This window comes from Schistocerca nitens, chromosome 3 (assembly GCF_023898315.1).
Source record: "Schistocerca nitens isolate TAMUIC-IGC-003100 chromosome 3, iqSchNite1.1, whole genome shotgun sequence".
In the NCBI taxonomy this organism is placed as follows: Eukaryota; Metazoa; Arthropoda; class Insecta; order Orthoptera; family Acrididae; genus Schistocerca; species Schistocerca nitens.
The window spans coordinates 532164861-532189560 of NC_064616.1; the positions used below are offsets into that span (position 1 = coordinate 532164861).

The 24700-nt window shown below is 40.5% G+C and overlaps 1 protein-coding gene across 3 annotated transcripts in view; it reads left to right on the forward strand.

Annotated features, from left to right (window-relative positions):
- The window catches only part of LOC126248449 (guanine nucleotide-binding protein G(I)/G(S)/G(T) subunit beta-1), a 78665-nt gene extending 61888 nt beyond the window's left edge, over window positions 1–16777 (forward strand). For all 3 annotated transcript variants that reach the window (XM_049949433.1, XM_049949435.1, XM_049949434.1), the window contains exon 9: window positions 11979–16777. In XM_049949433.1, the coding sequence (XP_049805390.1) occupies window positions 11979–12085 (107 nt within the window). In that variant the 3' untranslated portion in view covers window positions 12086–16777. The remainder of the gene's footprint in view (window positions 1–11978) is intronic.
- The last annotated feature ends 7923 nt before the right edge of the window (window positions 16778–24700 follow it).

Consider the following 24700-nt stretch of genomic DNA (forward strand, 5'->3'; position numbering starts at 1 on the left):
AAGTTTTGCCTTGTGGAGTATATTCTGTTGTGGTATTGGTTGCTGTAAAATTTGAAAAGAATTTACTTCCATAAACTTAAGCCAGTGTTTTCATAGCTTGTATAATGGCATTCACCAAATGTACATACTCTGTACCTGCAATAGAAAATAATTCAACAAAATTGTCGGATAATTCTGTTACTACAATATCTAAAATGCTTTTGTAGTTCTTGCAGATGCAAATAATTGGCAGTTTGGGGAGAAATTGTTAGCAGTGGTTGTAGAGGCAAATAAGATGGTGCAAAGTGTTATTCTAATAAATTATTTCGTATAATAGTGTTTCAGCAAAACGTAAGAAAAACCAACAGCACAATTTTGACTGGTAAAATACGGGGTTATTACAAATGACTGAAGTGATTTCACAGCTCTACAATAACTTTATTATTTGAGATATTTTCACAATGCTTTGCACACACATACAAAAACTCAAAAAGTTTTTTTAGGCATTCACAAATGTTAGATATGTGCCCCTTTAGTGATTCGCCAGACATCAAGCCGATAATAAAGTTCCTCCCACACTCGGCGCAGCATGTCCCCATCAATGAGATCGAAAGCATCGTTGATGCGAACTCGCAGTTCTGGCACGTTTCTTGGTAGAGGTGGTTTAAACACTGGATCTTTCACATAACCCCACAGAAAGAAATCGCATGGGGTTAAGTCGGGAGAGCGTGGAGGCCATGACATGAATTGCTGAACATGATCTCCACCACGACCGATCCATCGATTTTCCAATCTTCTGTTTAAGAAATGCCGAACATCATGATGGAAGTGCGGTGGAGCACCATCCTGTTGAAGATGAAGTCGGCGCTGTTGGTCTCCAGTTGTGGCATGAGCCAATTTTCCAGCATGTCCAGATACACGTGTCCTGTAATGTTTTTTTTTGCAGAAGAAAAAGGGGCCGTAAACTTTAAACCGGGAGATTGCACAAAACACGTTAACTTTTGGGGAATTGCGAATTTGCTGCACGAATGCGTGAGGATTCTCTACCGCCCAGATTCGCACATTGTGTCTGTTCACTTCACCATTAAGAAAAAATGTTGCTTCATCACCGAAAACAAGTTTCGCACTGAACGCATCCTCTTCCATGAGGTGTTGCAACCGCGCCAAAAATTCAAAGCGTTTGACTTTGTCATCGGGTGTCAGGGCTCGTAGCAATTCTAAACGGTAAGGCTTCTGCTTTAGCCTTTTCCGTAAGATTTTCCAAACTGTCGGCTGTGGTACGTTTAGCTCCCTGCTTGCTTTATTCGTCGACTTCCACGGGCTACGCGTGAAACTTGCCCGCACGCGTTCAACCGTTTCTTCGCTCACTGCAGGCCGACCCGTTGATTTCCCCTTACAGAGGCATCCAGACGCTTTAAACTGGGCATACCATCGCCGAATGGAGTTTGCAGTTGGTGGATCTTCGTTGAACTTCGTCCTGAAGTGTCGTTGCACTGTTATGACTGACTGATGTGAGTGCATTTCAAGCACGACATACGCTTTCTGGGCTCCTGTCGCCATTTTGTCTCACTGCGCTCTCGAGTGCTCTGGCGGCTGAAACCTGAAGTGCGGCTTCAGCCGAACAAAACTTTGAGTTTTTCTACGTATCTGTCACGTGTCGTGACCATATGTCAATGAATGGAGCTACAGTTAATTTATGAAATCACTTCAATCATTTGTAATAGCCCTGTATATTGGGTTGGTGCATAGGTTCACAGTGACTCCCCATAAGTTTAATAAATGCAACAGATACACATAACATAGGCTATAGTCGCCAATAATATATTCTCCTTGACTATTTACAACAGTCAGCCAATGCTGGGATAGCTTTTAGTCTGCAACTGTAGAAATCATGTGGTTTGAGGCGAAGAACTCGTCAAGCTGTGTTTGGAATGCATTTCTATCTGGGAAGGAAGTTGCTTGAAAATTGTTAGTGGAAAATGTGAAAATCTGAGAGCACAAAATCAGACGAATAAGGTGGGTGCAGAATGACTTCCCAGCTAAACTCCTGTATAGTGTTTTTGTCAGTTTAGCAGAATACAGGTGGGAGTTACCGTAGAGTAGCGTCACTTCATGCAGTCATCCTGGTCATTGTTCTTGGAGTGCATCTCCAAAATGACTGTTGTATACAGTAAATGTCTTGTGGGGAGCAATTTGCAGTGCACCACACTATCACTGTTCCACCAGATGCATCATGTTATCTTCTGTGGACGGGTGCAAGTCTTTGTACTGGGGTTTGCTGCTTTATTTGGGACAACCATTCCTTCCTTTTCCTTATGATAGCATAGAGACACAATTTCTAGTCACCAGTAACTATACAGGGTGGGAATGATTGGTGTCATTCACGAGCCAATTGATGAGCCAGCAGAGGTGCACATGTGGCCACTCACTGATTTTTGTGATTATAGTTCAGAGCATGTGGTGCCCATACAACTTAACCATGTATGCAAGTGTCGCATGATGCTGGAATTATCAGTTCATACCATTTGCCAGCTGTAGAGTACACTGATGTGGATAATTGTGGATTAATGCGTTTAAGTGATTATCAAACCCCAAAGTTCTTTCCTGGATGTGGAGAGTATCTAATGTGAAAACAGTTGTCCTTAAAGTGAGAGAACCATTTTCTTGCAATGCTCTGTGCAATGGTACCAATTCCCCTGCGTGGTGCAAATGTTTCTGGCTGCCTCTGCTGCTGTCACATGCCTATTGAACTCAAACAGAAAGATGTCACAAAAATTCAGATTTCTCCACTCAGCACTCCATTTCCAGTTACCACGGCTCCACTCATTAGTTTCAAATGACAATATGACGGAGATGCTGAGTTGCAGATAGGCGCAACAAAAATACTATCAGAAAGTGCACTTCATAAGGCAACAGGAGAAACACAGGAAAGAAGAGAAAGGACGATGGACACTGAGTATAGTAATGCATTAGAAAATTTCTCAAAGTTTTTTTGTTGCATCTATCTGTGAGTCAGCATCTTTATTATATGGTGAGTAGCAACTATTCTTTTCAGTTTATTTGCTATAGTCTGATTAAAGTTAAATGATAGTTGACCTTCACGCACTGGAGCTGATTCCCTCCAGTCAGAGCACGCATCATCATGTCCAAACCATTCACTGTTGTCAAGGTGCCACAACAATTAGTTGGTTTCCTTGTCCAGCATTCTTTCTTGGGGACTCTGTCATAAGAGACGGAAATACAAGAAATACCTGCAGAGTAATAGCGTAATTTAGTGGTTAGCATAGAAAACTGATGGGTAGAAGGTCTTAGGTTCAAATCCGGTCAACTGCAGTGAAATTTATTAGTTTTTAATCTAATCAAAAGAGTTCATTATGCTTATCAATTAAGTGGTTTAAACATATTTTTTATTTCTAATGCTTTGCAGTGTTGTTTTCATCTTCATATTGACTTTTCTATCTGCTGGTTTTTTTTCTTCCTATCATGCATATTTCATTTCGAATTTGCATGTCGCCTGTAATCTGCATGCATGACTCGCCATCATCCGGTAACATGGCAGTTCGTGTAGCCAATGTGGGGATAGTTTCAGGTAACGAATGACAGAGAGAAATTAGTTTGCTTTTAACGGTGAAACTGACATTTTGGTCTAGAGTTGGCTCTTAGAGGTTAACCTTACATGCTGTCGAGAAAGGGATCGTGATTTTAGTTTGGTTGCGGATTATTGTTCAGATCCCTGGGATACATAGCACATCACGATGTTGGGGTTAGGTTAGGGAAAGGGTTTCAGTTCAGGGCTACAAAACCCATTGTCTGCCACAGTTCAGGCATTGATCACTTAACATCAGTTTTCAACCATGTCTCCCATTTCCATCATACCTGGCATGGCCAGTTTCAACTTTGCTCCAAGTTAAACATTAACAGCATTTGTTAGTGACCTACCTTGTTTCTCAGTTGTCTATAACTGAGCCCCCCAGGGGGTCCACAACTCTTTTGTGGATACGTGCGTGGCGAGCACGGGGCCCCGAGCCATTGCAGCCTTCTTTCTCTCCCGGGCTGCATTTCCTTTCCCTTCCCCTCCTTTCCCCTCCATACTCCTTTCCCCTCGCCCTCTCCTTTCTCTCTATTGGTGTCCTTGCTTATGTTGGCCCCGCTATCCTCCTGGTTCTGTTGGTTTTACTCTCCGGCTTTGTTGCGTACTTATCTCCTCTTTTTGGCATTCCTTGGTCCCCCTCTGGGGTTTGACCTCCATTCCAAAATTTTTCTTCCGTAGTGTGAGCCATTTGGGGAAGAGCACCTTACCTAGTGTCTCCGACGTGCGCCCTCCTAGTACATTCCACCTTTTCTTTCACGTCGTGGTCTGATGCTAGGATGCATAGCCAGCACGGTAGCCAGCCCGTGTGGTGGGGTCGCTATGTACCCTTTTGGTTGAGCCCCCTGAACACACAGGGATCACACTTCTGATACCTGAGCTGTGACCTCCTCATGCATGCCTTGGAGTGGTTGCTCGTCATCCTGGAGCATCGGAACTCCCGGCAATGGCCGCCGTGCCAGACGGCCCTTGCTGTGGCTGGGTGGCGCCCGTGAGGAGAGCCCCTGATCGGAGTGGGTGGTATCAGGGCGGACGCTATGCAGATGAAACGCATACGGGTCCAAAACTCTGGCCGTTCTGCGGCCGTCTCTCTGCGTGGTACTGATTCCTCAAGTGCTGCTTCTCTTGCCCCTTCGGCCTTCCCTTCCATGGCTACCCCCTGGGAGGAGGGTCAGGCCCGTCGTCTAGGGGCAAAACCTTTCCCCCGTTATCTAGTTTGCACCAGGACTGATGGAGATACTTTCACCAGTGTCAAGCCTTTATTCTTTGTGGAACACATTGAAGACAAGTTTGGCGAAGTGGACTCCCTGAGCAAGATGCGGTCGGGTTCGTTGCTGATTAAAACTACTTCAGCTGCCCAATCTGCGGCCCTTCGTGCCTGTACCCATCTTGGCACAATTCCTGTGTCTATTACCCCTCACCAGTCTCTAAGTATGGTACAAGGTGTGATTTTCCACAGGGACCTCATCCTTCAAACTGATGAGGAACTTCGGGACAATCTCGCACGGCGGGGTGTTCACTTTGTTCGGCGTGTTCAGAAGGGTCCTAAAGATAACCGTATTGATACTGGTGCCTTTATCCTGGCCTTTGAAGGGGATACCCTTCCTGAGAAAGTTAAGATTATGGTCTATCGCTGTGATGTGAAGCCGTACATCCCACCTCCTATGCGGTGTTTTAAGTGCTTGCGTTTTGGCCACATGTCTTCTCGCTGTTCCCAGGACCCTCTCTGTGGTGACTGTGGACGTCCCCTCCATGAGGGGAGTCCCTGTGTTCCCCCTCCTGTATGTGTAAATTGTCGTGGTAGTCATTCTCCACGTTCACCGGATTGCCCAGTATGTAAGAAAGAAAAAAAGATACAAGAGTATAAGTCCCTCGATCGTTTAAGCTACACAGAGGCCCGTAAGAAATATGCACGACTGCACCCTGTGTCCATGACATCAAGTTACGCCTTGGTTACATCTTCCCCCCTTCCCCCCCCTTCCTTACCCCCATCCCGGACCCCACTCCTCCCCCCCACCCCTGCGGCTCCCACACCTTCTCCTCTGGGTGCTGCTCCCCCTCCCCAGCCGGAGAAGTGTCCCACTCCTTCGGCGTCTGCCGGTCAAGGGCGCCTCTCCCGGGATGCCCCTTCCCGGCACCTTCCAGGTCAAAGGTCTGCTGCCGCGCGGCGACCGCGAGAGCCGCGGTCTGTCGGCCCCCAGGTCGCCCGGTCTCTTTCTGTTCCTGATCTTGCTGCAGCTGGCTCCTTTATGCCACACAGCCCTCCTCGATCTCAGCCTGAAAAGAAGAAGAAACATAAGTCCCGGGACAAAGGGCCTCTGGTGTCACCGGAGGTCCCTTCCCCGACTTCACAACTGGATTCTGACCTGTCGTTTATGGATGTCGCCCCCTCCTTGTCTGTGACGGGTGGGGACCCGGCAGTATGACTGGATTTAGCGTGTTCAGCCCTCATTTAAACCATCGTTCTGTGGTTCTCCAATGGAATTGTAATGGCTACTATCGACACCTTCCGGAATTGAAATCCCTTCTTTCGTCCTACTCTGCAGCTTGTGTGGTTCTCCAGGAATCTCATTTTACTGATGCTCACTCACCGACCCTCCGTGGGTTCCGTGTTTTCTGTCGAAATCGGGTCGGACCCTTGCGGGCTTCTGGTGGCGTTTGTACGTTGGTCCGTACCGACATTGCTTGCACGTGGATTCCTCTCCAAACTACATTGGAAGCGGTTGCTGTTAGGGTCCACTTAGACTCTGCAGTCACCGTTTGCAATCTTTATCTCCCTCCTGACAGGGCTCTTACACCTGCTGCCTTAACCACCCTTCTTCAGCAACTTCCTCCTCCCTTCCTCCTCCTTGGGGATTTTAATGCTCATCATCCTTTGTGGGGCAGTGCCTTTCCATCTAGACGAGGTCTTCTTATAGACCAATTCATTGCAGACCACGACCTGTGCCTTCTTAATGATGGCTCCGCTACTCATTTCAGTGCCGGTCATGGTACCTTTTCTGCCATTGATCTTTCTCTTTCTTCTCCCTCTATCCTCCCTTCATTACACTGGTCGCCACACGACGACCTTTGTGATAGTGACCATTTCCCGTTGATTATCACGCTCCCTTCGCGCTCCCCGATAGACAGGTTACCTCGTTGGTCTTTCCACCGCGCCGATTGGCCTCTATACACTGCACAGGTCGAGTTTTCTCCCTCTTTGTCGGGTTGTATTGATGACGTCCTACGTGACGTGTCTGACGCGATTGTTCGCGCTGCTAACGTTGCTGTCCCGCGCTCATCTGGACTATTTCGTCACCGGCAAGTCCCGTGGTGGAGTTCGGCCATTGCCATTGCCATCCGTGATCGCCGTCGAGCTTTGCAACACTTCAAGAGGCACCCATCCGTAGCCAGCCTTACTACTTTTAAACGCCTTCGCGCTAAAGCCCGTTATTTAATCAAACGGAGCAAGCGGATATGTTGGGAACGATTCGTTTCTTCCCTTGGTTCCACTGTCCCTCTGTCACGGGTATGGGCTACACTTCGTTCTCTCCAAGGTTGCCATCGGCAGTCCACCCTACCAGGCCTTCACCTCCCAGATGGCATTTGTACGGACCCATTAGTTACCGCCGAACATCTTGCGACCCATTTTGCAGTGGCATCGGCGTCAGCCTCCTATCCCGCTGCTTTCCTTCATCAAAAACAGCAGGCTGAAGCTCTCACCTTATGTTTCACCACTTGTGAGTCAGAATCTTATAACGAACCTTTTACTGAATGGGAATTTCTTTCTGCTCTATCTTCTTCTCATGATACGGCCCCTGGCCCAGATTCCATTCATAACCAACTGCTTCAACATCTCAGTGCTCCACAACGGCAACATCTTCTTCGGGTGTTTAACCGTATCTGGCTCCAGGGTGACTTCCCTTCTCAGTGGAGGGATAGCATTGTGGTTCCTGTCCTTAAGCCTGGTAAGAACCCCCTATCTGTTGACAGCTATCGGCCAATTAGTTTTTCCAATGTTGTTCGTAAGTTACTTGAACGGATGGTAGCCCGTCGGCTCACTTGGGTCCTCGAATCTCGGGATCTATTGTCCCCTTACCAGTGTGGCTTTCGAGAGGGACGATCTCCAATCGATCATTTACTTCGCTTGGAATCCGCAGTTCGGCAGGCTTTTTCCCAGCGCCGCCATTTGGTTGCAGTGTTTTTTGACCTTCGCAAGGCCTATGACACGGCCTGGCGCTATCACATCTTACTAACCCTTCATCAGTGGGGTCTTCGGGGCCCACTCCCGACTTTTATCCGCCAGTTCCTGATCCATCGGTCATTCAGAGTTCGAGTTGGTACTGCTTTTAGTTCTCCACGGACCCAGGAGACGGGCATCCCACAGGGTTCTGTCTTGAGTGTCCTTCTTTTCCTCGTTGCTATCAATGGACTTGTGGCCTCTGTCGGTCCCTTGGTCGCCCCTGCCCTGTATGTGGATGATTTCTGCATTTGGGTTAGTTCCTCCTCGATGGCATCTGCAGAATGGCAGCTCCAGGTGGCTATACGGCGTGCCTCTGCATGGACCCTCTCACACGGGTTTCAATTCTCTCCTTTAAAATCGCGGGTGGTCCACTTCTGTCGCCGTACTACGGTCCACCCTGATCCAGAGCTCTATCTCGCTGCACAACGATTGCCTGTGGTTTCACAGTTTCGTTTCCTGGGTCTTCTTTTCGACAACAAGCTCACTTGGCTGCCCCATATCAGACTCCTGAAGGTAGGATGTTTCCGTAAACTCAATGTCCTTCGCTTCCTTGCCCACTCCTCTTGGGGTGCGGACCGTTCCCTCCTCCTCCGTCTTTATCGTGCTCTAGTTCTGTCTCGTTTGGACTATGGTTGTCAAGTTTATGGTTCAGCTGCTCCTTCCACACTGCACGTGCTGGATCCAGTCCACCATCGTGGTATCCGTTTGGCCACCGGTGCCTTCCCTACTAGCCCTGTTGATAGTCTCCTGGTTGAAGCTGGGATCCCACCCCTTTCTGTTCGGCGGTCCCAGCTTCTGGTGTCTTATGCCCTCACTATCCGTTCTTCTCCCACTCACCCCTCCTATTCTATCCTGTTCCCAGACCATGGACGTCGCCCACCCGACTCCCGCCCTCGGGCGGGTTTATCGGTTGGGCTGCGCCTTGCGTCTCTTTACCGTGATTTTCAGCTTCCTTCTTTGTCCTGTCTTCCTCGCTCCCTCCCCTCCACCCCTCCTTGGTTAGTTCCTCGGCCTCGAATTCGGATGGATCTCCGCCGCGGTCCGAAAGATTCCATCCCCCCGGTGGTGTTCCGTTCCTTTTTCCGCCAAATTTTATGGGAGTTTCGGGATGCTGTTGTTTTTTACACTGATGGCTCTAAATCTGCTGATCGTGTTGGGTATGCCTTCACGTCCTCTGTTGGAACGGAAAATCATCTGCTGCCACCTACATGTGGGGTGTTTACTGCGGAATTGATGGCAATTTCCCGGGCCCTTATCTTTATTAAACAATCCCAACACAACCGCGTTTTGTTATGTACGGACTCGATGAGTGGCCTTATTGCTATTGACCGGTGTTTTTCGCGCCATCCCTTGGTCTCTGCCATCCATGACCATCTCGCTGATATTCACCGTGCTGCTTGTTCCATTGACTTCCTATGGGTCCCTGGCCATGTGGGTATCCCGGGAAATGAGCTTGCTGATCGTTTGGCTGGGGGAGCAGTTACTTACCCCCCGTTTTCTGTAACCCCTCCTGCAGCGGATTTACGGCTTCACATCAAATCCCACTTCGCACAGTCATGGGCCAATTCTTGGGAGGCTACTCCACTGTCTAATAAACTTCGTGCAATTAAGGTGACACCAGGCCCATGGCGTTCTTCCTTTCGCCTCTCCAGAAAGGACTCGACCACACTGTGTCGTCTCCGCATTGGCCATACCAGGCTGACCCATGGTTTTCTTTTGCGTGATGAGCCACCCCCGCTATGTGGTTGTGGAGCCTTCCAGTCAGTGGCCCACATTTTGGTTGAATGCCCCCTTCTTTTGGCTCTGCGTGCTAAGTACAGTCTCCCCCACACTTTACCTTTGATGTTGGCTGACGATTCCCGGATGGTCTCTCTGGTTCTCGGTTTCCTCCGGGAGAGTGGTTTTTATTCTCAGTTTTAAGGTTTTTACTCTCTCTGGTGTTGGGGCAGGGCGGTGAGTGTTTGGGTGTCTCCCACTGTAGGCAGTGTTCAGAGATTCCCGATTCACCTCCCTGACCGGAATCCTCTTTTCTTCCCCTTTTACACTTTTTTACCCCCTTTTTTTTTAAGGCTTGGTTAGTCTTTCTATTCCCATACGTATTTTCTGCATTATAGCAGTTGTACCTTTTAAGTCACCGGTGGTCTTGCCTATGCTGCTTCAGCATAGTGTTGGGTTCGTTCTCTTGCCGACTTTCCTCATTTGTTTTTACCAATGACAACGTGACTGCCCTTTTACGTTTTTCCCTGTTTTCCGTTTTATTGTTAAGACTTTTCTGAGATGTCCCGTTAGCAGAATGGTGTATATTTGAAACAAGGGACTGATGACCTCGATGTTTGGTCCCTTAAACCTCAAACAACCAACCAACCATCTATAACTGAGCCGTATCTGCCAGTGGATGGGGCAACTCCGTAGCTGCAAGTGACAGATGTCAACTGTTGAGTAACTGTAATCAGACTGTAATGCTACCTTATGCTTTGTTCTTGTGGATTTATTTGTTAAAAATTCCAGTAACTTTCGTTAAGTTTTGTATAGCCGTAAGAGAAGATATTACAACTACTAAATTAAGTGTTTCATTGCACAAATCATTTGATGTAGAAAATGGAATTTTCTATAAATAGGTGCAGTGCACCGAAATTGTTCTATAAAATTATGAACTGTGCCTTAGTTTTTGTAAGCACATCGAAAGAAAACAATCGGTAGGTAACAAAAATGGCTCGCTATTATTAGGCTGTAGTAGGTACTGTAAAAGCACTTTCGTTAAGCCTTATGTCCCAAGAACTTCGGACTTCTGAAGAGCTGCAATATTTTTCCCATAGTCAGCTCCAGGATTGTAAAAACAGTTTTATGAGAGTAATGAATTTATTCGTATGAACTACTGATCACCAAATAAGACGTGTTCACATATTGGTAGCTATGAAAAGATTAAATCCCCAGATAAATTCTGAAAACTGTCAAAAGTACAGCTGGTGGGCAGCTTTGTGTATATTCCACATCTCTTACAACAGGGAGTAGTATCAGTTATCTATAAACACATTTGCACTTCTGTTTGTCAATGCCCAGAATTTCAACATTTATGTATTTGCACTTCATAGAAATTAATTATTTTGCTACACTTCCATATTGATGATTGCAACAACACAGTTGGGATTAGTTTAGTTCACATCCTCAATTAGAACAAATTTCACTTCATTTTTCACTTCCAGCGTATCATTAGGCCATACTGTTATTCAAAGTTCTTTCTTCACACTGTTGACATAACAATTCATTTGCATGCATTTGTTGTGTGTTTTTCATCTGCACAGAGAAAATTAACCATAACTGTAATTTCAAATTATTAATTCAAAATGTGTTCCTGGTATCCATGTTACTGTATAACATTCACGTTTTGTCAGCATAAATCGTGTCAGTTGTTTCCCCCTAACATCATACATAATGTACTGAAAAGGCTTTTCTTGATTTAAATTTTCCTCCTTTCTGATTGACAGTCGTTACCTTTAGAAGTATCATTAATGTACCATAACTGATAGACTTTCCCCAGTTTTGTACACTCATTCATAACTACTTTTAAAATTAATGAATGTTAATTGAATATGCTATGCTCACAGTGAAATGAAATGTAGATACTCAACCTTCTTTGTATGTTCCAATTGTCAAGAGAAATCACTTAAGTCTAATCTAAATCTTTTGCAATCTAGATGTTTTGCAATGGAAATTTTGCCTCTATCAAAAAAAAAAAAAAAAAAAAAATATATACTAAATGCAATTCTGGAAACTGTTGCACTAATAAAAACTGAAAGGCAAATCGTGGAAGTTACTTACGTTGGTCAAGTGAATAGTGCGTGTCAGCTATCAGTAGCCATCAGTGAAAAGTAATGAAATTGAAGACCTCAAATTATTATTTATGGTGTAGGGCACTGAAAATCCATAGCAATTTATGCTAAGTTCCATTACGTGACACTTGGATATATTTTCTGTTAATACTTGTGCTGTGCGGTAACTAAAATAAAGATATTCAGATATTATGTGCATGCAGTGTAGAATTGTTGTTTCAAACAGTCTGTCTGTTGTGTACATATAAAGACCATTAAAATGAACTGGACAGAAGATATTGATTGTGCAGAGTGTAAAAATGATTATTGTCTACTTCTAAAATTAACTGATGTAATTTATGGTAAAATTATTTTTTAGGTATCCTTGCTGGTCATGACAACAGAGTTAGCTGTCTAGGAGTAACAGAAGACGGAATGGCAGTGGCAACAGGGTCATGGGACAGTTTTCTACGAATTTGGAATTAAAGCTGCACTGCAGAAATTTAGAAATCATTCTAATGTGTTATTGGCATGTAATTCATTTTTAAATTAATTGCATGGAGAAAGAGGACAGTTATAAAAAGAACAGAATCATGTAGGAAGGAAACCAGCTTTTGATTCGTAGTGCTAGAAGCAAGAAATAATGCATTTTGTTTGTTTGTTTGTTTGTGTGTGTGTGTGTGTGTGTGTGTGTGTGTGTGTGTGTGTGTGTAGAAAGGAGCGCACACTGTTTATAGGATGTTAAACTTAAGTTATACCGATGTAAAGTGACCATTGTACTGCATCTTGCAAGTTGCACATATTTAAATAACTTCTCTGTGTTTTGTGAATGTTACTTTCAAATAATCTCATTTAAGTGTATTAATATTCTGAGGGACTCCAGTGTTGGGAGGTTTCTTTGGTTAGGCGTGTTAAATGTATGCATGACAACTGTGTACACTTATATTTGAATTTACTACTACCGCTGTTATTATTATTATTATTATTATTTAACTGAAATAGAGTATAGAATAAAGGTAAATCTGTTAATACGTTCTGGTTGCAGCTTTGTATGAGAGCTTGGATCGACAACTGCATTGAATGAATACCAAAGAGAATTTTGAAGAAAGAATGTATTTCCAAATGTAAATGTTAATAGTTTTCTCACTGAAGCTTTCCTCCCGTCAGTGTGTGTTCACAGTGTGTGCCGAAGTGGCATTCAGTGTTTCATGTAGTTGTATGTACTAACATTATATAGACTGCTTTTCCACATTAGGCAGGTGATGCTATCAGTGTCGTCATAATTTTTGTATCCCTTATGCTTAGAATAATAGGTTGCATTTTATTTACTGTTAGGCAGAAGCAGCTTGTGAATTTTCAAAGCTTTGTGGCAATGTAAAGATATTTAAAATCAGGATTTGATATGAATAATTCTTTAGGCTAAATTAGGATACTATATGGGTGGCATAAATGTAAAAGTATAATTTGTGTCACTGGAAGAAATGACTTGTATTTTCTGAAAATTATGCTCTTTCTGTATATGGAAGTGCTTGTAAGCTTGTAAACAGTTAGTAAAAATCTTTGCGACTGCCCCATCCCCTCCCACCCTCTCAGCCCCAACATACATCATGAGGCTTTTGGTATGTGCTGCCAGTTTATAAATGTCTGACAATTTTTGACACTACATCATAAAGTCAAGGTCACTATGATCGTATGCATTATTGCAGTAGTATATTTTTTGGTACATCAGTTGTATATCCAAAGGTGCATGTAGTGAACTCTTGTCGTGTTTAGTTCATTTGTTTGTACTGTGGTTAATGTAGTCCGCAGGTAGCTCCAGACCATTTTTGGTGTTATGGAGAGCATGTGTGTAAATGTTTGGCTTCTATTGTAGAATGTGTTTGTCAGTAAGATGTGTATAAATTAAAAGTATGGTTTATTTTGCAAACCAGATTTCTAAAAATTTTCTACTCTTTATCAGAAGGGCATTAATTATGTGAGCTGCACAATTAGCAACACTTAAAATATTGCTTGCTGTTGAAAATTTAATTTCATGTGGTTCCTTTCACATTTGATAGGTGTGAACTTTCTTTCAACATAGTATGTCCCACAAAAATTTCTTCAAAAAATATTTATCTGTGTAATTAGTGGTACCTCATTTCAGTATTCATTGTAAATGTATTGGATGTTGTATCTTCAAGCTAGGGACGGTTTTGAACTGTAAATCATCTGTTCCAATATTTAGAGGAAATCCTTTGTATAGATAGCTATTTAATACCACTGTCAGTGAATAAATGTGTCACTGGTTCTCATAGTTTATGTCCTCTGCTTGTCATGTTCGTTACATGTCAGAGGTTTGCTCTTTATCTTCCTGTACTTAGCAATATTAAATATTCTAAATTTTCATTATAACAAGACGACAAAAGTACTGCCAGTTTGGTGCTTCATGATAATTTGTAAATATAATATTGAATATGGAAATACCTTTAATGGATGGTAGGTCATAGTCAGTACAGAGTCACATTAGTGAAGTATGTATGTTTGAATCAGTCATGGAAGCTATGATGAGCTGCATTTACAAATGTTAACCTCATGGTGGTAGCAAGATAATACGCTTAGCCTACTAACATGGCAACATGTAGAAAAGCGCTAAATATATTTCTGAACATAAATTTAATCATGTCACAGCTAATTTGATTGCTTCATAATGAAGTTTTCGTGCCAGCAAGTGCAAAATGACAAAAGCATGCTGCACACTGTAGTACCAGAGTCAAGTCAAAGCACTAAGTTGTGCTTTGGAAATAATGTTAAAGTGAAATAATTACTGTTAGGCAACTTGTGTATGAACTGTACTGCTTGAAGGAATGCTATGGTTTAATTTGCTTTCTGCTTATAACATCTACTGTGTAATTCACTGGAATTTTATTATTGAAAGCACGTACAAACCTAAGTAATAAAACTGCAGTCATTACCTTGCTAAGCATCTCTCTCTCTCTCTCTCTCTCTCTCTCTCTCTCTCTCTCTCTCTCTCTCTCTCTCTCTCTCATATTTCTTCTTCTTCTTCTTCTTCTTCTTCTGCTTCACATTGGTTTTGCATGTTGGTTGGTGTATGCAGGAGATATTTACTGAATTAGTTAATAGATTGTCTGCACTGCTAATATTATTAGCATTATGTGACACTTAAAATGACAGAAATGATCACATGTGAGTTCCAGATGTCTATAAGATTTTTTATAAATTTCATGCAGTTTAATTTATATTTTCTGATATTTTTCGTTAATTTGCCCACGATTACATCAGAGAACTTGCAATGGTAACTCAGTTTATAGTTGTATCGGCACAAAAAACATGACCAGTTTTAACTGGATGTTTGCACAAAATTATTTAAGTAAATTTAGGTGGGAGTGTGTTTGAGCATCCCTTACAGTGCATGCAGCTGTCATTTCAGAAGTTGGTATTGTATGAAGGTAACATCTGTTGAGGCCATGAAGTTATATACAACTTAAATGCAACTTGTATACCTTCCTTTGTGTGATGACATGAAACATTCAAAACACCAAATAACGGTTTCATTTACATAAGATATAGATTCTAAAGTTTTACTATATTTTCGAGGTGCAATTTCTACCTTAAATTTTAAAAACACTATTTAAACAAGCTGTGGGCATGCAACAGATATTGCCTGTCAGTTTGATAGTGTGGTTCCTCAAATTGTCTGTCTTAATAGAATATTGTTCTAAAATTTGCACAATGAATATTCAGGTTATTGTAACACCAGTGTTGTTTAAGGCACTCAGGTTACACTGCAGAAATAAACGAATTCTGATTGTCTTGTGTGCAGTCAAGAGTTATGAAATACAAAAAGTTCTAAAAATTGCTGTTCCCATATGTCGTACGCTTAGCATACTGTAACTGTCCCAGTGGACTTTGTGTTAATGACTGTGTAATGTTGTGAAGGATGTGTCTGGATTCACTGTAGTTTAATTGCATAATGTGACTTTTGCATTATGAAATTCATAAATCTTTAAAATCCAATATAGTTAGTGTTAAAATTTTGAGCAGTGAGTTGGCTGGGTATTGTAACAGTTGCCTCTTCAAATTTCTGGATAGCATATCCAGTACATTGCTAATTAAGTTCTCATTCTTTTGATTAGTAGTAATGTTAAACATTTTATGAAATCTTTAGTCGGTAATCAGCTTGTCAGGAAATAAATGACAAGGTGAATTGCCAAATTGTTTTACACACATCTTCTTGTTGTAACCCTAATTTTTGAAGCAAAGATACTACAGCATATTAAATTTTTTGCATCCTTCTTCTGTCTCACAAACTTGTACTAAAATTTTTCTATATTACAATAATTACATGGTATCTCATTACAGGAATAGAAGCTTATAATCTGAAGTGATTAATTTTCAATGAACTGCAACAAATTTCTTTGCATCTGTGATGTGTTTTGTGGAAAGTATTTTGCTTCCATAACTGTGATAGTTAATGCAAAGCTCATTTAATTGTTGTCTTTGAACATAGATATTTTCATAACCATATACAAAATTTTTGGTTTACTACGCTTTTTAACAATACAATGTGGGTCGGTGTGACAGTATATTTAATCCTACTTGAATTCAAAGTAAACACTGCAGCACATGCTCAGGGATGTGCACATTTATTGCACAACAATGTAACTGCCCAAAAATCGTAGTTTAGGATTATGTGTTTACTTTAATTTCAGGTTTCATTATCCTTTGGTGTCAGGTTGTTTAGTAGTATGACACTTGAATACAAAAATGACATTGAAATAAGTGGACCATATCCTGCATTAAATTTGAGCCATGAAAGCATTTAAAAGTTCTTCAGCCTTTTGCTGAGAACAGTATATTCTGGTGGTCAGGTTGCCATCTGAACTTACCCAATATCTCTCTCTCTATCTCTCTCTCTCTCTCTCTCTCTCTCTCTCTCTCTCTCTCTCTCTCTCTCTCTCTCTGTATCTCTATCATAGCACAGTTGTGACATGAAGTGTGGACTCTTGTGTGGTGCGGTATGTTGCAGTTGGTAAACATAGTAAAATTTCCTTTACCTATATCATATGGATTCCAGTCATGTATTTGTGTTCCAAGCAAAAGTTCTGATATGAATGAATTATAATCTAAGTCTTGTGAATAATATGTACTCGACAACTGAAATAAAGTTTTGAACAAGTTTTTAATTTTTTACTTAGTCACAGTATTATGTATCTAACAAAATGAAAGTAAGGTGCTAATGCATTAACTGGAGAGGGTCAAAACAGAAGACAATTACTTTCTGTATATTCCATAATGGATTGTGGGTACTTATTTCACTTTGCAGAGGGGCATTGTGTATCGTAATTGGAAATAATCACCAGTATAAAGTTTGTTAAATTTGTTTTCAGCCGTACATATTCAGAAATAACGCTCTTAATGATTCCAATAACTTACAGAAACTTTGTGCCCGTACCAATCCAAATGTTATTACCAGTGTCGATGAAATAGTATGTATGTATGTATGTAGTTGGCATAAGGGTTTGTAATCAGAAGGAAGGTAGGGAGGATGTGGAACAAATTTTTAGTGATGGTGGACACAGTACATGTATTAAAAATAATTATACTTGTGATAGTATGACTGGAAAAAATTTAATAATAAATGATAGTCCCTAATGCAATACTTTTATTTAATGGGATTGAAATAATTAAAGCAAATCATTTTTCCTCACCTTAGTACAACTAAATGTTAGTGGGAGGTGACGTTTATGTAACAGTTACAGACTGTTCGTTTGAGATTGCTGGCAAGATTGTTGATTCCTAGAACATTCTTCTCATAAATCTGTCTTTGATAACATGTTCATTGCAGAATCGTTTATCAGTCTCTCCATATTTGCTTGAATCATGACAGAGTTGAATGTCAACTTGTTGTTTTGCAGTCTACACATCAATATAAACACTTATGATGTGAGAAGCATACATATGAAGCAAATTAATATGTAAATCTATAATTTTCATCTTTCTCACAAATCGTTTGTAGAAACGTGCTAATTACTGTAATGCGTACCCCAATAGATCAGATTGTCTACAATTGTGCAAAAGTTATTTTACATAACATGCACTTACATATTTTGCTTGCATATTCTCCATTGCACATGTAATTCAATTGATATAAAATTCTTAATTTCAACAGCTCTCATTAAGTCTTAAAATGAAAAACAATACTTAGGTATTCGGTGCAGCAGAAATGTCAGCCATTAACACTAAATTGAACAAATGTTTGTTACCTTGTGAACTTTCATTACTTGTGTTCACAAGATTTAAACAGTGCTGCCCCCCCCCCCCCCCCCCCACACACACACACACACTTCTTGAAGATCAACATACTTTGTTGGATTATTTCTCATGTTGCATACAATGCTACAGTATTATGGAAACTAGTGGTATACGTTGTTCCAAAGAACATTCATTACATTCAAGGTGGTTTATTTGGTCAGCCCCAAAATTTTGTAACTTGAATTACTTAATGGAGTAACCAATAACAGACACACAGTTTTATGCTTTCTGGTAAAACACACTTGCGTGTTTAATTGGCTGTTGTCAGTACTGAAATAGAGAACTTGAAGAGGGTTGAAGTATTTTATTATAGCTTTTAACCATAGGTGACACACATTGCCATTATTGGTTTCAGCTTTGTAGCATATCTTTAAATGATAAGAACATGTCGTGTAATATCAAAGTACAATTAAATGGACCAGGAGTGGCGTTTCAGTTGTTCTTCGAAGAGTTAAATAATAATTGGTTCACTTCAGTTACAGAGACTTGCTAAAAGTCAAAAGCAGCAGTGTCATTTTATGACCCAAGGCTGAAATACATAACGTTAATGAAAAAATTTGTTTACGAGATGGTAACTCGGTTTCCTTAAAACAGTGTGCCTGCTGTATGTAAAGTATTTCATACTGACATTCGTTGAAGTACACTGTTCTGAAAATGTCTTATATGTAGTTGCTATCCTTCAGTATTCCATTTCAAATATGCCTTTGCAGATCTTTAATTTGTACATACTATGCTGATAAACATAACTATATATTAATGACATCTGGTACTGGTCATACCACACAAAAATGCCTCTATGACATATTAAATGCTCTCGTTTAGTAGGACTTCAGTGAAAGTGGACTTTTGTTTCGTGATGAGACTGAAATTTTATAGGTATACTTCATGTCAGCAATTCTCATTCACAATTACTGAGCATTTGCACATCAAAAAAAAAAGGTATCTTAGGCTGGTAAAATGTAGATGTGCTGCCTGGTATGCCTCCCATTGCCTTGTTTAGAACAGTCTGTACTGAAAATGGAAAAATTTTCCATCTGTTTCCATTAAAGGGCTCAGGGCTGTTCTATGCGAGACATGTTTTCTCAAATTTGTAGCATCTAACGGTTCTGACTCTTTTGAGGATTTTTTGTGTGTGTTTCCTATCCACATCGAACTTATTTACAAAATGTTTGAGGTTTTTTCGCAGCGAGTTGTTGGAGGGATTAGTTTTTTACATTGGTCAATGTCATTTTTTAAGTGAGAGTATTTGCCTCAATGTACTGAGGTCATACACTCAAAATAATAATAATAATAGGCTAAGTTTCCATTTGTGGTGCTTTTCTTCATTCCCAAGAATGTTTGTAAGTGCTGTTTATTTGCCTCTTTTTACATAGCTTTTGTATGTTTGCATTGCAAATTGTATACAGCAGTGACCTGTTCCACACTGTCAAAACAGTAGTCTTCATATAATCCATACTGTTATGAGTACACTCACAGAAATGTGTAAAATGGACTTAAAGCACAAGTTTTGTATTTTTAATTCTTGACACAAATCTGAATGCTAGATTATTATGGATGAATGTTGTAAGGGGTTAAAAGCTATGCATAGAAATCTGTCTCAGCATCTCATACAAGAGTCAGTAATTTCCTCCAATGGGTTTGTTAAAAACACATTAAAGAATTGCAGTGTAATGTTGGTGAGGACGTGTTTACATTTTGCATGTTTAGTGTGTAAGTATTGGTATTTATTTAAAGGAAGCAAGGAAAATGATGCTGCTGTAGATTAAAATTATATAATTTTTGTCATTTATCTTGTAAAGTGAGGAATATTTCACTTGTCCAATAAAGCTTTTTGTCTTTAAAAACAGACTTGAAAATTTCTTTATGCGTAGTTCATATTTTTTTGTTGTACTTTAAGAGCAAGCATTTCTGCACGGTAAGTGTTAAATTCAAAATAAGCCCACTTCTGCTGATGGTAAAAAGTCAAGTATATGAAATTGTATGTTTTTTCGTATGTAAGAAGCAAGGCTCCACTGGTTCTGATATCCCTATAAACTGCACATACCCTTATAACTGGCTAGATTTCCATCATCATTGTCAGAGGAAAGCAAGTGTGTATCAACCACAATATAATAGTGTTGATAATTGGGAGACCATTTAGTACAATAGTATCAGACATGTCAGATGCATCACAGAAATAATACATTAAAAAAACACTGACAAAGTATATCAGTAGCTGTGGACAGGGCAGGAAGTTGGCCATGGCCTTATCGAAGGAACTACCATGGTAAAACCCAAGTCAGGTTGGCCGTAAAAGGAATAAACGCGAGTTTTCCCGAATGATGGGAGTGCAGTACATTAACATTGGCACAGTGACCTTGTTTGGTACACTATTGGAAGTGATCACAAATACAGTCTAAATTGCAGCATGTATAAGAAGTCAATGCTGTTGCTGAATCGTGAAACTTAGATATAAAACACCTTGTGAAAAAATAAAAACACACATTATGATACTGCTGAAAAGTACAACACACACAAACCTGCCGATACTATCCATCACAGCTACGCTAGCACCATATCCCTTCTCAGAGGTGGTGTATTGCACTGCATCTGAAATTGAAGAAATGGGAACCAAACAGCAGAAACATTCTTTTGCAAACACATATGCAGCAAAGATGATACATAAAGTAACAATCAAAAGAACTCGACAGTAAATGAGTGTAGGAGCCCTGTAAACTAATGTATTCAGTTGTGTTGGAACACTTCCCAACAAGAAAAGATTTTTAACTCTGCTCTAAAAGCTGTTTCCATTTCCATCCTCATTATGTATGTTGGCACTACCTACAAGGAATAACACCTAAGTGGCTCACTAGTCTATCGAGTACACGTTGTTCTAACTTGATCTATATGAGGGACCCACAGTTGCACGTATTATAACTGTGGTAATCGGAGTTGATTTGCAGATCACAAAGTCTTGCTCTTATTTTGAATACACATTTGTATATGTAAAAGGAGGGTACAGTAAGCAAAGACAACTTTGTAAGTAGCGGCTGGCAGTTGACGGTAGTAGAGCTGTGTGATGAGATTCGAATAGTGCTTGGGTGTTCATAAAAATTTCATTTTACCCCAGAAAACTATTCCATAACCTACAAGGGATTGGAAAGAACCAAAATCTGAGGAGAAAACTCTAGAAATAATTCTCAGAACAATATGTGCAGAACTGAATCTCTGACTGTTTGGTTACATGGTCTTTCCAGTTTAAATGTTGATCAACACACATTCCTAACGGCTTTGTGGAGTGTACCCTTTCTAACTCATTTGTGCCCAGTGCCAGATAGAGATACTGATTTTTATTCATCTTTCAAAGTTGTACATAGTCTGTTTTCATGACATTAAGGGTCAGTGTGTCCTCACAATATCTCGCTATTACACTGTCATCTGCAAAGATGAGCTTGGCTGCAGTTCGTTAGGTGTATGTGTAATTTACATAAATAAGGAACAAATAGGGGCCTAACACACTATCGTGCAGTACACCTATTTTGACCTTTCTGGCTGATACTAATCTGATTTTATGATACACGAGCTGATGTGAGCTCCACAATGTATGATCTGCCAGTGTAATCATTTATTACCATTTCTGTACTTCTACCTATTCCAACGCCATGCTGATTATTATTCAGCAGGTTGGGTTGTCTTAAGTACTCATCAATTCATTGTTCCATTAATCTCTGTTACTTCAGAGAATGCCAAGAGGACTGAAATAGGTTGATAATTTTCAACGTTATGCCTATTCCCATTCTTGAATGAAGGTACTACTTTTGGTATTTCTAATCTTTAAGGGAACACTCCCTCAGTGAATGATAAATTCACAACTTGAGCCAAGTGCTTTGCAATTTGTAAAACTACAGATTAGAAGTGACACCGATACATCAGTTACACCAGTTTAAATTTTAGGCTTTTAATCACCTTTACTACTTCATGTTTGGTAATTGGAACTAATGATGTGCTGTATGGTGGTGTGCCAAACCATAGTTTATATTAATTTGTGAAATTTAAACTAAGTGTTTGGGAAGCATTTATAAAGCAACTTGTGAACCTGGCAATGCTTTGCAGTTGCTAAACATGTAAGGGAATTGGATATTCGTCCTAACCTCATCCCCCCCCCCCTCTCTCTCTCTCTCTCTCTCTCTCTCTCTCTCTCTCTCTCTGTGTCTGCGCGTCTCCATTTCCTCTATCCCTGTCTGTCTTGCCCCTCCTCCCGACCTTGAGCTTTGTTCATCATCATTGCAAATTCAGATTTTGTAATAGTATTCTAATCATAAGCCAGTAAACCAGAAATACAACTTTCCTGTTTTCTTTGAAAACACTGTTAGGAAGAAAACAAAATGGCCATTGTTGTGTATACAGTTTTAAATATAATGAGAATATATATATATATATATATATATATATATATATATATATATATATATATATATATGGGAGAAACAATGTGTTTTATGATTTAAGTGCCCCACTACTGTATTTAAAGTTAACTGTGAGAAAGAAAACAAAACTCCACATTTTAACAGCAAAGCAGCACAGCATTGTCTTTCTCTTCCTGTCTAAACAGGGAACCTGTACATTGGTGTTAAAAAAGTATTGAGCCCTTGTTCATCTGAATGTATGCTAGAGTATCATGTAAAAATTTGAGGTAGAGATCTTTGCTAAAATTTCCCCAATATTTATTATCTGTAGTACTACATAAACAAGTTGTAGTTTAATGTTGTTACTGAAAATATAAAAGTTCTTGACTGATTTACTTCAAACTTTTACTCAGTGTTCTGACAAACGTTCGGATGGACGTAGGCTACATGTTATATGTATAAAATGGGATAGTGGTATGCACATATACAGATGGCGGTAGTATCGTATAAACAAGGTGTAAAAGGGCAGTGCATTGGTGGTGCTGTCATTTGTACTTAGATGAATCATGTGAAAAGATTTCCAATTTCGTTATGACCAGATGACTGGAATTAACAGATTTTGAATGCAGAATGGTAGTTTGAGCTTTACACATGGGACATTCCATAGTGGAAATTGTTAGGGAATTCGGTATTCCAGGATCCACAGTGCCGAAAGTGTGCTGAGGATAACAAATTTCAGGCTTTACCTCTCACAACGGACTATGAAGTGGCCAATGGCGTTCACTTAATGACCAAGAGCAGCGACATTTACGTAGAGTTGTCAGTGCTAACAGACAAGCAATACTATGAATTTTTATGGATGACAATGCGCCATGTCACTGTCCACAGTTGTTAGTTGTTTGAAGAACATTACTGACATTTCAAGTGTGACTTGGGCATCCAGATTGCCCGACATTAATTGCATCGAACATTTATGGTACATAATTGAGAGGTCATTTTGTGAACAAAATCCTGCACCAGCAACAGATTGGTAATTATGGACGGCTGTAGAGGCATGATGGCTCAATATTTCGGCAGGGGATGTCCATCAACTTGTTGAGACCATGTCAAGTTGCTACACTATACCAGGCAAAAGGCGTCAGACAGAATATTAGGAGGTATGTGGAGAAACTTTGTTAGCAAAAAGTGCTTTACTGATTTACATCAGACATTTGCACAATATTCTAATATACGAGGGTTGGATCTTTAATAGTGGCAACTATTTATTTACAGCTCGTACAAAACAGATACGTGTTTCAAAGTTTTACTGGCCTTCAAAGCAGTCACCAGCATTGTGTATAACCTGTTGCCAGAGATGTGGGAGTCGCAGGACACTCTTAGCAGTGCCAGTTTGTTGACAGTTCAAGCGGCGCGGTCTATTGCCTGACGAATTTGTAGCAGTTCTGAAGCAAATGCTGTGAAGTGTTTCCTTCAGTTTAGAAATCAAGATGAACTCATGAGGGCTTCAGTCAGGGGAGTGCAGTAGGTGCTATAGCGCTTAGCAGCACCATCAGTCAAATAAATCAGTAACAGCTTGCACTGTACATGCTTGAGCATTGTCCTGCAAAATGATGGTCAGATCCTGCAGAAAGTGTCACTGTTGTTCATTTTTGGAGCACAACCTACGACCAACTTAGAGACAGAAGTGATGACACTTTCTGCAAGACCTGACCATCATTTTGCAAGACAATGCTCAAGCACGTACATTGCAAGCTGTTACCAGTCCCATCATCAAACAAATCAGTAAGTGCTGTACCACCTACTGCACTCCCCTGACTTAAGCCCTCGTAAGTTCAACTCGATTTCTAAACTGAAGGAAACACTTCACGGTATTCGATTTGGAACTGCTAAAAATTTGTCAGGCAATAGACCACGCTGCTCAAACTGTCAACACAACCGGCACTGCTAAGAGTATCCTACAACTTCCACATCGCTAGCAATGGCTAATACACAATGCAGGTGACTTTGAAACATGTATCTGTTTTGTACGAGGTGTAAATAAATAGTTGCCACTATTAAAGTTCCAACCCTCGTATATTCAGATGGACGTAGGCTATACATTTTTTAAACAACACTGTAAAGGGAGTCTGTTAAAACCAAATGCGAGAAAAAAGAGCTGTGCTGTGAAAATGTGTGGTTTAGTTTTCTGTCTTGCAGGCAATTTTAATTGCCATATCAGGACATTTAAACAATCAGAGAATTTGTTTTCTGCTTTATATATATTCTTTCCCCTATTTTAAAATTGTAAACAAAATTTGTATACACAGCAATGTGGTGTTTTGTTTCATTCCTCACATTCAGTTTTAACAGAAAATAGGAATGATGTACTTACAGCTTATCTGCTTATGATTAAAATGCTATTATG